General features: G+C 53.9%; 1 protein-coding gene across 4 annotated transcripts in view; it reads right to left on the bottom strand.

The window, feature by feature from the left end:
* The window catches only part of LOC147099646 (epsin-2-like), a 43,051-nt gene that overhangs the window by 12,573 nt on the left and 16,647 nt on the right, over positions 1–13,831 (bottom strand). For 3 of the 4 annotated variants that reach the window (XM_085969001.1, XM_085969003.1, XM_085969002.1), the window contains exons 6-8: positions 8,783–8,884; positions 5,770–5,923; positions 2,373–2,522 (exon numbers count right to left, since the gene is read on the bottom strand). In XM_085969001.1, the coding sequence (XP_085825127.1) occupies positions 2,373–2,522; positions 5,770–5,923; positions 8,783–8,884 (406 nt within the window). The remainder of the gene's footprint in view (positions 1–2,372; positions 2,523–5,769; positions 5,924–8,782; positions 8,885–13,831) is intronic. The other variant, XM_085969004.1, reaches the window with a different exon arrangement.

The raw sequence follows: 13,831 nt of genomic DNA, 5'->3' as shown, positions 1-13,831 counted from the left end.
TGGAGTTTAGAAGATTGAGAGGGGATCTCATCAAAACCTATAAAATTCTGTCAGGTCTGGACAGACTAGATGCAGGAAGGATGTTCCCGATGGCGGGGGAGTCCAGAACCAGAGGTCATAGTCTAAGGATAAGGGGTAAGCCATTTAGGACTGAGATGAGGAGGAATTTCTTCACCCAGAGAGTGGTGAACCTGTGGAATTCTCTACCACAGAGGGCGGTGGAGGCCAATTCATTAAATATATTCAAGAAGGAGTTGGATATATTTCTTGAGGCTAAAGGGATCAAGGGATATGGGGAGAAGGCAGGGACAGGGTACTGAATTTGGATGATCAGCCATGATCTCATTGAATGGCGGAGCAGGCTCAAAGGGCCGAATGGCCTACTCCTGCTCCTATCTTCTATGTTTCTATGACAGTTTTGCGAAATGATATTCCTTTTAAAGAAAAATAGGGAAATAAATAAAAAGCTGGGATCAGTAAAAGTGACCATGAAACTGTAGGATTGTCGTAAAAAACAAGCGAGAGTCTAACCACCGCCCCCTTGACATTCAACGGCATTACCATCGCCGAATCCCCCACCATCAACATCCTGGGGGTCACCATTGACCAGAAACTTAACTGGACCAGCCACATAAATACTGTGGCTACAAGAGCAGGTCAGAGGCTGGGTATTCTGTGGCGAGTGTCTCACCTCCTGACTCCCCAAAGCCTTTCTACCATCTACAAGGCACAAGTAAGGGGTGTGATGGAATACTCGGTTATAAATCTCATCATCAAGAAACTACTTATGAAATAACACTGGACGGCCAGCTGGTGGCGCCGTCCAAGGAGTATAAATACTCGGGCGTGGGCCCCAGCTTGCCAGGGACATTTTGTAAGACAGGAACTAGTGAAGTACAACTAGACCTCCATGTTCTGAAATAAGTTGATTAAAGCCTTGCTCTATGCTCAAACCAAGTGTGTAGTGAGTTTTATTACGTCACTCTCCACTTGCCTGGATGAGTGCAGCTCCAACAACACTCAAGAAGCTCGACACCATCCAGGACAAAGCAGCCCGCTTGATTGGCACCCCATCCACCACCTTAAACATTCACTCCCTCCACCACCGGCGCACCGTGGCTGCAGTGTGTACCATCTACAAGATGCACTGCAGCAACTCACCAAGGCTTCTTCGGCAGCACCTCCCAAACCCGCGACCTCTACCACCTAGAAGGACAAGGGCAGCGGGCACATGGGAACACCACCACCTCCAAGCCACACACCATCCTGACTTAGAAGTACATCGGCCGATCCTTCATCGTCGCTGGGTCAAAATCCTGGAACTCCCTCCCTAACAGCACTGTGGGAGCACCTTCGCCACACGGACTGCAGTGGTTCAAGAAGGCAGCTCACCACCACCTTCTCGAGGGCAATTCGGGATGGGCAATAAATGCTGGCCTTGCCAGCGACGCCCACATCCCGTGTATGAATTTTAAAAACCCAACTGGTTCACTGATGTCCTTTAGGGAAGGAAATCTGCCATCCTTACCTGGTCTGGGCCTATATGTGGCTCCAGTCCCACTCCAACGTGGTTGACTCCCGCAGCCCAGGATTGATATTGATATATATTTATACATAAAAAACTTAATGGGTTGCAGAGCAGAACACAAACTCACAGCCACAGCTGGTGCGGGAATGGGAAAAGACAAAAACCCACCCGCAAATGAAGAGGGGGAAAAACTCGCACTCATTTCAGTGCCTTGTTAAGTCTCAGAAACACCCCAAACGCTTCACATACAATGAATTGTTTTAAAGTGCAGTCATTAATGTAGGCGATTCTCGTTTTGAACACAGCAAGATCCCAGAAACAGCATCGAGATGAATGGCCAACTAATCTGCTGTTGGTGGCGCTGGTTGGTTTCCTACGTGACAACACTTCAAAAAGTACTTCATTGGCTGTGAAGCGCGTTGGGACGTCCCGAGGTGGGGAAATGGGGATATAGGAGCAGAGCGACAGGAGAACTCGCTGCTTTTCTGAATGTACAGCTGGCGGATAGGAATCTTACCCTTCAGCGTATTCACAGAACGGTGTATTGGATTGTGAGAAGAGTGCTCGAGCTCCCCTCTTTGCTGCCAGCGCCACACCAGAAGCAGCTGAAGGAGATGGTCATTATGCACCCTGCAGACACATCCCTACATATTAAATGTAATGTCATCAAAATAAAAACACTGTAGCTGTAGAGTCCAAAACCAAATCTACTAACACAAGACTTAAAAAAAATTCACGTCAGGTTCACGTTAATTTTTAAAAAAAAACATAAATCGAGTTGATCTAACGGGGATTCCTCTGCAGTGCTCGGACTCGCCCCATGCGCGCCTCGATCGGGCCTTACCTGTAGGGGAGGTCGGTGCCCAGGGGTCTCGCTCAGAGGCTGGTGCGACCGAGCCCCAGGGGTCTGTGCTTCTTGGCTGCTGCTCTCCCAAGGAGGGATGGCTGGATGTTCCCCACGGGTCAGAGGAAGCGGCAGCCAGTCTGGAACCTGCTGCAAGAGGGATTAGATCGTCAGTTTACCAGAGCCCGAAAAAAGAGGGTGATTTCAGCTCAACTCGAGCAACAACCGTCAAAGCGCCATTAGTCGTTAGAACAGATTACACCAAAATGGAGGGCGAGCGAGCGGAGCTTTCAACACCTCGTAAAATCCTCAGTGAGGCATTCTCAGTCATAGCCTGCCGTACCCAAGGCAGTTGCTGTTACAACAAATAAACTGCTTGTGACATGGGCCCCCAGGACAGCCAAGGGCATCAATATATCCTCTCAAGGCGGCTGCATTTATGAAGGATCTCCTCGTATCTCAAACCTCTGCATGCAGTTCACGCACAATAAGCTGCAACGCAGTGACTGCAATGCAGTCGCCATTTTGTACACAACGTCCCACAAACAGCAGCGAAAAACATGAACCAACCAGTCAACCTGTTTCTCGGTGGCGTTGGCTGATGGACCAGGGCGCCTGGGTCTTTAACGCCCGCCTCCACCATCGGAACAGGCAGACGCGCGGACCCCTCAAAAGGGCGACACCTGCAAGAATGCAGCACTCCGCCAGTGCTGCAATGCAGTGTTGAGCACGCAACCTGGGCTGCTGCTCCAGTGCAGCACTGAGGGAGTGCCGCATTGCTGGGTCAGACATTAGAACAAATCCCATCTGCCTATTCTGGTGGTTCAAGTGGATATTAAAGATCCCGCGGCACTATTCAAGAAACAGGGTTTACAGTCCAGATAGTTTTCACTAAGCTCTATGGATTTTGGTATAGTATTGTCTCAATGGTGGGACAGAGATATATATATATATATATAGCAATTAAAAAAATCTTCAGCAGCTTTAATAACCTTGGTATGTGCGTTCAGTACAACGTCCAAAGGTGCACAGTGCCTCCTAATACAGTGTCAGCTGTGGCTCAGTGGGTGGCACTCTTGCCTCGGAGTCAGAAGGTTGTGGGTCCCAGTCCCACCCCAGAGACTTGAGCACAAAAATCTAGGCTGACACGCCAGAGCAGTACTGAGGGAGCGCCGCACTGTCGGAGGGGCAGCGCTGAGGGAGCGCCGCACTGTCGGAGGGGCAGCGCTGAGGGAGCGCCGCACTGTCGGAGGGGCAGCGCTGAGGGAGCGCCGCACTGTCGGAGGGGCAGCGCTGAGGGAGCGCCGCACTGTCGGAGGGGCAGCGCTGAGGGAGCGCCGCACTGTCGGAGGGGCAGCGCTGAGGGAGCGCCGCACTGTCGGAGGGGCAGCGCTGAGGGAGCGCCGCACTGTCGGAGGGGCAGCGCTGAGGGAGCGCCGCACTGTCGGAGGGGCAGCGCTGAGGGAGCGCCGCACTGTCGGAGGGGCAGCGCTGAGGGAGCGCCGCACTGTCGGAGGGGCAGCGCTGAGGGAGCGCCGCACTGTCGGAGGGGCAGCGCTGAGGGAGCGCCGCACTGTCGGAGGGGCAGCGCTGAGGGAGCGCCGCACTGTCGGAGGGGCAGCGCTGAGGGAGCGCCGCACTGTCGGAGGGGCAGCGCTGAGGGAGCGCCGCACTGTCGGAGGGGCAGCGCTGAGGGAGCGCCGCACTGTCGGAGGGGCAGCGCTGAGGGAGCGCCGCACTGTCGGAGGGGCAGCGCTGAGGGAGCGCCGCACTGTCGGAGGGGCAGCGCTGAGGGAGCGCCGCACTGTCGGAGATGCCGTCTTTTGGATGAGACGTTAAACCGAGGGCCCGTCTGCTCTCGGGTGGATCGTATGGCACTATTTTGAAGAAGAGCAGGGGGAGTTCTCCTCGGTGTCCTGGGCCAATATTTATCCCTCAACAAACATCACAAAAAACAGATGATCTGGTCATTATCGCAGTGCTGATTATGGGAGCTTGCGGTGCGCAAACTGGCTGCTGAGTTTTTTACATTACAACAGTGACCACACTTCAAAAAGTACTTCATTGGCTGTAAAGCGCTTTGGGACATCTCGAGGTGGTGACAGGCACTATAGAAATGCAAGTCTTTCTTTCTGACATACCTCAGGACACAGCGTGGTGTGTTGAGGGCGCTCGGCAGGGTAACGGTATCGGCGCTCGGTTTGCCAGCAGGTGGTTGTGCCGCCGAGCCCCTGGGCTCTGCAGTACTTGAGCAGATAGCGACAGGTTCGAGCCCCAAGTGTTGCCCGTCACTTTGCTCTGCCTGGTCTCGGTTCAGCGGGACTACAGCTGTGCCCCGAGAGACATTCCATCTCCGATTCCGAACGGACATCGTTCTTCAAGCATCGCTCCAGTCACAACAGCAGCATTTAGAGGCACTAAACTGAGTAACCTAAACAGAGCTCCCTCCTCAGAAAGGTTGAACCCACAGAGGCAAGGATTCTCCGCAGGGAAACAACAGGGTTGGGGGGGAAAGAAGATAAAATACCCCAATACTGCACGACCATGGACATCAACAGCAATGGACACGTTAAGTGATTGCCGAGCACGTTTCCTTACAGGCAAAACTCCCTCAACAACCAACCAATTCCCACTGGACTTCCAGCAGTTGTGCTGAGCTGTGCTCAGTAAGGACGGATCTAGTCAGTGGGATAATCCTCCATGGTGCGGTCAGCTGTGGATCCACACACCACCTGTAACTTCTCCTGCTTCAGACTGGAAGCTGCTGGAGGCACAGCACTACCAAAGCTACAGCTTCCGATCCCGAAAGGAGGTTGTTAGACTGTCGGGAGTAGAACGTTCTACAGCGCGAACGGTTTGGACAGACAAGTTCAGGAGCAAGAACGCCGTGAATACAGTATTCCTCCAGCAGGTCCCGTCCAAAGTCTTCTAAAGACGCATTGGAATTCTAACCCCGCCAGACCAACATCCTCCCTCGCGCCCTTGAATGGACTGAGTCACGCTGGGGTACGATTCCCAGCCTCTCTCCGGTACCCTGCACAAGTAGCAATTCATGCGTGTGCCCAGATAGTCAAGGGAGACGGCCAAGGCTGTATATACTCACACAGACACACATCGCCATCCAGCAGAGGTCACTGAACGGCAATCAGGAGCAGGAGCCAATTCTCTCCTCCCTCAGGGAGCACTCAGGCTCATTGTAACACTCCCACTACCGCCCCCTCAGCAGAGATCAGCATCGAACCCTTCCCGATCCCCTGGTTCGGTTTAACACTGGGCATTACGATCACTAACTGAGCCATCAGGGTATCTGGTTACAGGTTAGTCGGTCACTAGGCACAGGTGCCATCACACGCAAAAACAAAACGGCGAGAGTCGAAACAACGCCAATAGATCTTACCCATCTGCTTCCACGGGTCGGAGGACACTGGGCGGGACACAGCAGCCCAGGGGTCGGGCTTGGCAGTGGACGCTGAGGGGAAGGGGGTTCCCCAGGGGTCAGGTTTCTGTGTCAGGGGAGATGGAGTGGAGTCAATCAGATCCAGCAAAGTGGTCTGCAAAAATATACAAGAGAACGCATATTTTAACTTATCTAGTGATTATTAAATTTGAAAGCCTTTCCCTGCCTCTTTCCTCCCCACACTCCCTCTTTGAAGGGGAAGGTACCAGTCTGGGTAAAGGCTGTACTGAGCACAAGCCAGCTTCAAAGCACTTCCGGCACTTCTTATTAGAATCTCATTTTGAATTAGAAACGTCCCATCAGAGAAGCAGACACTGCAGCTCCCGTCTGTGCTAGAGAACCGGAACGAGTGATCGTGGCCTCTCTAGAGACAGGTTATGGACGGAGCATTCCTGCTGTCAATCTTTACTTAACCAGCATTACAGTGAAGTTAACGATGCACCAGGATCGCCACCAGGCTCACTGCAGGAAGAGTAAAATAAACCCAAAACGGTCCATACACTTTGATGTGCTTAATTCACATGAACTCAAACTGCTCCTACCGCTAATGACTAACCTGCAAGTCCAGTACAGGAAGCTTTGTGATATCCGGCACCGAGCTGTTGCCGATCTATCAAAACTGCCGGACATACAAAGTTAATGTTGAAGCATACGGAGGTTTTCATCTCCGTATCTGACAACAAACACTGTTGCTTGGCAACAGCTTGTAAACAGTCGGCCCGTACCTTGGAAGCGTCTCTGTAGCTTAGCAACAGCTTCAGAGAGGCTTTCCAGAGCCCGACTGTTGAAAACAAAGCCACGAGAAGAAATAAAAAAATAACAAAACGGCTCCTGATTTCTGCCGGTAGATCGAGGTTTCCGGACATACAACCTCCGGATAAACCAAAGTTTCCTGTACTCCACTCTGGTGTTACCCGGCTCAAACACTCTGCTGACATGTCAAGCTCAGAACTGCACAATCTATAGTTAGAAAAGAATCATAGAACTTTACAGCACAGAAGGAGGCCATTCGGCCCATCGTGTCTGTGCTGGCCGAAAAAGAGCTCTCCAGCCCAATCCCTCTTTCCAGCTCTTGGCCAGTGGCGCTGCAGGTTACCGCACTTCAAGTGCATATCCAAGTATTTTCAAATGTGATGAGAGTTTCTGCCTCTACCACCCTTTCAGGCAGTGAGTTCCAGACCCCCACCACCCTCTGGGTGAAAAAAGTTCTCAACTCCCCTCTAAACCTCCGACCAATTACTTTAAATCTAGGAGGCCAATTAATTAAATATATTCAAGAAGGAGTTAGATATATTTCTTAAGGCTAAAGGGATCAAGGGATATGGGGAGAAGGCAGGGACAGGGTACTGAATTTGGATGATCAGCCATGATCTCATTGAATGGCGGAGCAGGCTCGAGGGGCCGAATGGCCTACTCCTGCTCCTATCTTCTATGTTTATGCCCCCTGGTTACGGACCTCTCTGCTGAGGGAAATAGGTCCTTCCTATCCACTCTATCTAGGCCCCTCATAATTTAATACACCTCAATTAAATCTCCCCTCAGCCTCTTCTGTTCCAAAGAAAAAGTTGTATTGCTCGAGTTTCTTTGACCGCTCAAATGCACCTAGGAACAGGAATAGGCCGTTCAGCCCCTCGAGCCTGTTCTATTTTATTAGATCATGCCTGATCTGTACCTCAACTCTATTTACCCACCTTTGCTCCACACCCCCTGATATCACTACCCAACAAAAATCAATCGACCTTCTATCCATATATAAAAAGTCGGTCGCACTTCCTGGTTACAAAACCTTATGGTCGTGTCTTATTAGCCACTATAAATTCCTGTTCCCATGTATAATGGACATTGTATTTGTAAACTAGTCTCGGTAGCACCTCAGTTTCAAGTCTCAGCTCCTCAGCCTGTCCAGAGAAGAATCTCGACCTCTAACCAGCTCTGCTTCCTAAAGTTCTGCTGTTTAACTGTAAAGAACGTGAAATCTAAGTATTGCATGAAAATAAGTACAAAATGGAAGGCTTTAAATTAGGGACAGAATTACATCTGTGTGCCCTGATCCAATTATCCCTCACCGTCCAGCCCCAGCTCATCTGAAGACTACACTGGTCCTGATTGCTGTGCACAACACAGGCTGGTGTGGAGCAGAACCACCAGCAGAGACTAGTTAGGCCGAATGGCCTGCTCCTGTGCTGTATATTCGATGCTGCACCACACATGGTACAAAGGTTTCACCCACCATCGTCACACTTCACTGAAACCCCAGGGACACTGCATGGGTAAACTCTTACTTTCACCTTTAAACTTCTTCAATAAAGAACCAACTCCGTATCAAAAACTCTTCAGAGCCATTTACACTGGGCGGGTGTGGATTCAAGACTCACTCCAGTACGTCAGAATACAATCTATTCTGACACTGCAGCGCAGCGCCGAGGGAGCGCCGCACCGGCGGAGGGGCAGCGCCGAGGGAGTGCCGCACCAGCGGAGGGGCAGCGCTGAGGGAGCGCCGCACCGGCGGAGGGGCCGCGCCGAGGGAGCGCCGCACCGTCGGAGGGGCAGCGCCGAGGGAGCGCCGCACCGTCGGAGGGGCTGTACTGAGGGGGCGCCGCACTGTCGGAGGGGCCGTCTAGTAGTTCAGGGAGGTGTTAAATACCCCATGGCATCATTCAAAGGGTAGTGAATTCTCTTAGTTTCCTGGCTAACATCAGAAACAGATTTAACTGGTCACATTACCTCATGACGGTTTGTGGAATGTCACTGACCGAGAATCGCGGCTGCATTTGCGGAGAAACAATCCAAAGTAATTTGCTGCATGAACAGCTGTGGGACCTAGCAACGTTGTGATTAATGAAATTATTATTCCAATGTGTTCTCAGCCACCCACTAGCCAAAGGAAATGCTGGGACAGTTGTAACAAATCATTAAAGTGATGGTCAGAATTACAGGTGGTCCGCGGCCGTACCTCGGTTTTGTGGGGACCCGCGCTCGGCATTTGCATCTTCTGTCGGCTCTCTTCCAACGCCAGCTGTAGACGCAGGTCATCCCCACGGCGACGCCGCTCGTCCTGTACAAACCAATCCAAAGACCAGAATCAGATTCACCAATCGGAGCTCCGGTAGGGTACCGAGTCATGCTCAAAAGAGAGAGACCCAGGTGCGTCCCCCGGTGCGTTCCCAGTCAGTCAGTCTCGCTCAAAGCAGCAGTTTGGAGCACCACAACGAGCGTGGGTGCTCCTGGGCTAGGGATGGGAAGAGGTAAATAAATTGCTCAGGGTTCCCACTCCTAATGGCGACCCTGACACTCCTGCTGGAAAGTGTGCGAGAGCGCCAGGAAAGGATCAGACCCCGCTGCAATGCCAGCCTGCCGACCATCGCTGGCTAGACTTGCACATGGAGAATATAGGACTGTGCACGAGAGCGACTAACCTGCTGTAGAACACGGTCGTTACATTCCTGGGTTTTGGCTTTGCGCGCTTATATGCAAAAATAATAATATCCTAAATAGAAAAGTTCAATAAACATAAAAACTTGAGTGAGAGGGGGAGGGGGGGGGGGGAGAGACCGAGGGGAGGGGAGGGGGGGGGGGGGAAGAGAGACCGAGGGGGGGAGGGAGAGGGGAGAGGGGCGGAGGGGGAGGGGGCGGAGGGGGGGGGGGGCGGAGGGGGAGGGGCGGAGGGGGAGGGGCGGGGGGGGAGGGGCGGAGGGGGAGGGGGAGGGGCGGAGGGGGAGGGGCGGAGGGGGAGGGGCGGAGGGGGAGGGAGAGGGGCGGAGGGGGAGGGAGAGGGGCGGAGGGGGAGGGAGAGGGGCGGAGGGGGAGGGAGAGGGGCGGAGGGGGAGGGAGAGGGGCGGAGGGGGAGGGAGAGGGGCGGAGGGGGAGGGAGAGGGGCGGAGGGGGAGGGAGAGGGGCGGAGGGGGAGGGAGAGGGGCGGAGGGGGAGGGAGAGGGGCGGAGGGGGAGGGAGAGGGGCGGAGGGGGAGGGAGAGGGGCGGAGGGGGAGGGAGAGGGGCGGAGGGGGAGGGAGAGGGGCGGAGGGGGAGGGAGAGGGGCGGAGGGGGAGGGAGAGGGGCGGAGGGGGAGGGAGAGGGGCGGAGGGGGAGGGAGAGGGGCGGAGGGGGAGGGAGAGGGGCGGAGGGGGAGGGAGAGAAAGACAGAGGGAGAGAAAGACAGAGGGAGAGAAAGACAGAGGGAGAGAGAGAGAGAGACGGAGGGTTTTTAAAACTACTGGGGAGGGAGCAATGAGTCACAAGAATAATTATATTGTATTCCAAGGGCTCTTGATCATTTTCCGGTTTATACTACGGCTTAAACAAACTTCTAGATAAAAAAAAAGGAATTAAAGGCAAGATGCACTTATTGCCAAGGAGACAATCAGTCTGTGGGAAAAGGCAAACGCCTTGTGTCAATATACTGGTGGGACAATTTGAAATGCTAGTGTCTGTGGGTGCACAGGTGGATTCGCAGGTTCCAGTTGGTGTCAGGCAATGTTCCCCGACTAAAGAGAAGATTTGCGCGATAGTTCTGGATGAGGAATGCCGTTGGGTCCACCCAAATTCATTCTTCCAGAAAGCCCACCCCACAAGCATCATCCAATGGTTTCTCAAATACCTCCACCGTTCTCCCCCCACTCCTCTTACTCTCTGTGTGATGAAAGAATTTATTGAGATGAGACCTAAATTTCTCTTATGAAGGGTTAAGCTCGAAAAATATTAACTTGTGTGTTTCCAGTTTTTACACTGGTGTTTTTAATCTAAATTTGACTTGTACTAGTTTGACCCGAGAAAAGGTAAAACGGAAATATTACTATAAAATTAAATTGCAAGAGAAGAGCAAGGGGACACGGAGTCAGAATCAGATTATTAGGCTAATTGAAAAGCCCACTTGTGCCATGCCCAAAATGTTCAGATTTCTCCTGTCATTCCTCATAACGGTTAACGGACTCGGCTCGCGGGCCCCGGGGGTTAACGGGCTCGGCTCGCGGGCCCCGGGGGTTAACGGGCTCGGCTCGCGGGCCCCGGGGGTTAACGGGCTCGGCTCGCGGGCCCCGGGGGTTAACGGGCTCGGCTCGCGGGCCCCGGGGGTTAACGGGCTCGGCTCGCGGGCCCCGGGGGGTTAACGGGCTCGGCTCGCGGGCCCCGGGGGTTAACGGGCTCGGCTCGCGGGCCCCAGGGGTTAACGGACTCGGCTCGCGGGCCCCGGGGGTTAACGGACTCGGCTCGCGGGCCCCGGGGGTTAACGGACTCGGCTCGCGGGCCCCGGGGGGTTAACGGACTCGGCTCGCGGGCCCCGGGGGTTAACGGACTCGGCTCGCGGGCCCCGGGGGTTAACGGGCTCGGCTCGCGGGCCCCGGGGGGGGGGTTAACGGACTCGGCTCGCGGGCCCCGGGGGTTAACGGACTCGGCTCGCGGGCCCCGGGGGTTAACGGACTCGGCTCGCGGGCCCCGGGGGTTAACGGGCTCGGCTCGCGGGCCCCGGGGGGGGGGGGGGGGGGGGTTAACGGACTCGGCTCGCGGGCCCCGGGGGTTAACGGGCTCGGCTCGCGGGCCCCGGGGGGGGGGGGGGGGTGGTTAACGGACTCGGCTCGCGGGCCCCGGGGGTTAACGGACTCGGCTCGGGGGCCCCGGGGGGTTAACGGACTCGGCTCGCGGGCCCCGGGGGTTAACGGACTCGGCTCGGGGGCCCCGGGGGTTAACGGGCTCGGCTCGCGGGCCCCGGGGGGGGGGGGTGGTTAACGGACTCGGTTCGCGGGCCCCGGGGGGGTTAACGGACTCGGCTCGCGGGCCCCGGGGGGGTTAACGGACTCGGCTCGCGGGCCCCGGGGGTTAACGGACTCGGCTCGCGGGCCCCGGGGGTTAACGGACTCGGCTCGCGGGCCCCGGGGGGGGTTAACGGACTCGGCTCACGGGCCCCGGGGGTTAACGGACTCGGCTCGCAGACCCCAGGGGGTTAACGGGACTCGGCTCGCAGGTAAGGGCAACGTCACCACCGCCATAACCGGAAGCAGGCGGTGAGAGACGCTGGTAGTGTTCCGGTGTGGAATACCCCGGGTTCGCCGTGTCGGAGTCTGTGGAGCGGCCGCCACTGGTTCTCACTATGGATGTTGATTTAATGCGCCCTGGATTATACTGTGGAAAGCAAATAACAGAAAGCCTAAATGGTAGTCAGCTGCAATATGGAGACTGTGGGGTATGCCCAAGAGGGGAAAGAACAGGTGCTCTGAAGATTTGTGGTACACGTGAGGAATCACCAGAGCTATATGACTGGCTGTATCTTGGTTTCATGGCAATGCTACCTTTGGTTTTTCATTGGTTCTTCATTGAATGGTATTCAGGCAAAAAGAGTCCCTCTAGAAAGAAAGAGTCGGCGGTGAGTCAGCAGAAGCAGCGATGGAGGCCACCACGACCCGCTGTAGCACAGCGGCCGGCAGCTCCTCAGCAGGAGGCTCGGCGGTCGAACCGGTAGGAGGGAATGCGACCAGCGTACCGAGGGCGGGAAAAGCAGGCCCTGGAAGGTCGGACACTGCGGGAGGCTCGGAGGTCAGACCGGGTGGAAGGAGAGCCAGGGAGAAGCAGGCCCCGGGACGTCGGTACCACAGCGGCTGAAGATTGTCGGGCAGGAGTGCGGGAAAGGTGGAGCGAGGCAAGAGCGGACCCGATTGTGATGGCGCCGATGAAGATGGCTGCCGTCCTTGCGGGCTCCGTGCATACCAGGCAGCTAAGTGTCCTTTGCTGCTTGGTGCGCTCGGCTCGTTAAGAAAAACGCATTTCACTGACTGGATTTCACTTGTTGTATTTGGTTACGTGACAAATAAAAATTGAAATTGAAATTGAAAAAAACTACTACTTTGAGCCCACAGACTCTCAGGGCTCCTGGTTCCTGGTGCATCTCACCACCAGTACGTGCCAACAGGGCCCAGTGAGGAATCGCGGTCACATAACTCTTCCAAGAATTTGTTGGAAAAAGCTTCAAAGGATTTCAGGCTCTCTATTGGCGTCTCTTGTTTTTATACAGACAAATCTGAATGTTATGCAAGGTTATTTATCGTACTGTATTAATATCTTGCTGTGTCTTTTTGTCTCTGTATAACATTTCACCTACGCATAAATCTGACCTAGTAATTTTAGCCTGTTTGCACTCGTCTGTCAGCATGTTGCTTTCCACCTCTGGAGGGAGATAATGGAGAGGATCCCACGTATTCTTAAGTTAGCGTCTTACTACGGTTCAGGGTTAAATGTTGAACCATGGCATTCGAATGCTTCTGTGGCACAGAATAAGGACACGTGTTTTGTTTCATAGTCTCTGCTTATGGAAAGTACTGTTTAGTCCGGATCACAAATAAAAGGCATTAGGATAAAGCCCAAACTGCAACAAAGACATTGTGACATAGGAAAGATGGCATCTTCTCAATGTCATCCATGAGACAGCGCATCGAGACTCTCAATTGCTTAATTTAGGTCTTGCTCTTTGGTAATGGTGTGGTTACGGGGTGGGGGGGGGAAGCAGAGAAAGACACTTAATTTATTCCAACTACAATTTTTTGTTTTCCAATGTGTGAGTGAAGGGAAGACAGCTGTTTCAGTTTAAACCGTAAGCATGTTATGTGGAATCATTATAGTTGGATGAAAATGGTACCCATCCAAACTGGTGGGATCTATGTCTGCTGGCTGTAAGCATTCAAAGCAAAGTGAGCGTTGATCCAGTTCTTGCAGGCTCCGCAGGCCAAAATTACCTTTCATTTAGTAAGAGGCCACGGGGTGGCTGATGTAGGCAAAGGAATCTCTCTGTGCGGCAGCAAGAGCTGCTTCTGAGCCAAGGCAAATTGTGGAGTGCAGGGAGCTTTACTCTGCACCCAATGGCGTGATGCCAATACTGGGCGCCAACAGGAATATTGCGCCACTTCCCAGCATCAGCTCTCCTCAAGTTGTTCAGCTCAATCATTCACAATGAATAGTTTCATTAAACAATTTATCCTGGGCTGAACATAGCCCGCAGTACGTCTCATTTTTATATGTAGT

This window comes from Somniosus microcephalus, chromosome 28 (genome assembly GCF_052327205.1).
Source record: "Somniosus microcephalus isolate GS21.2 chromosome 28, FLI_Smic_1.0, whole genome shotgun sequence".
Taxonomy (NCBI): Eukaryota; Metazoa; Chordata; class Chondrichthyes; order Squaliformes; family Somniosidae; genus Somniosus; species Somniosus microcephalus.
This window is presented reverse-complemented; position numbering and strand designations above follow the sequence as displayed.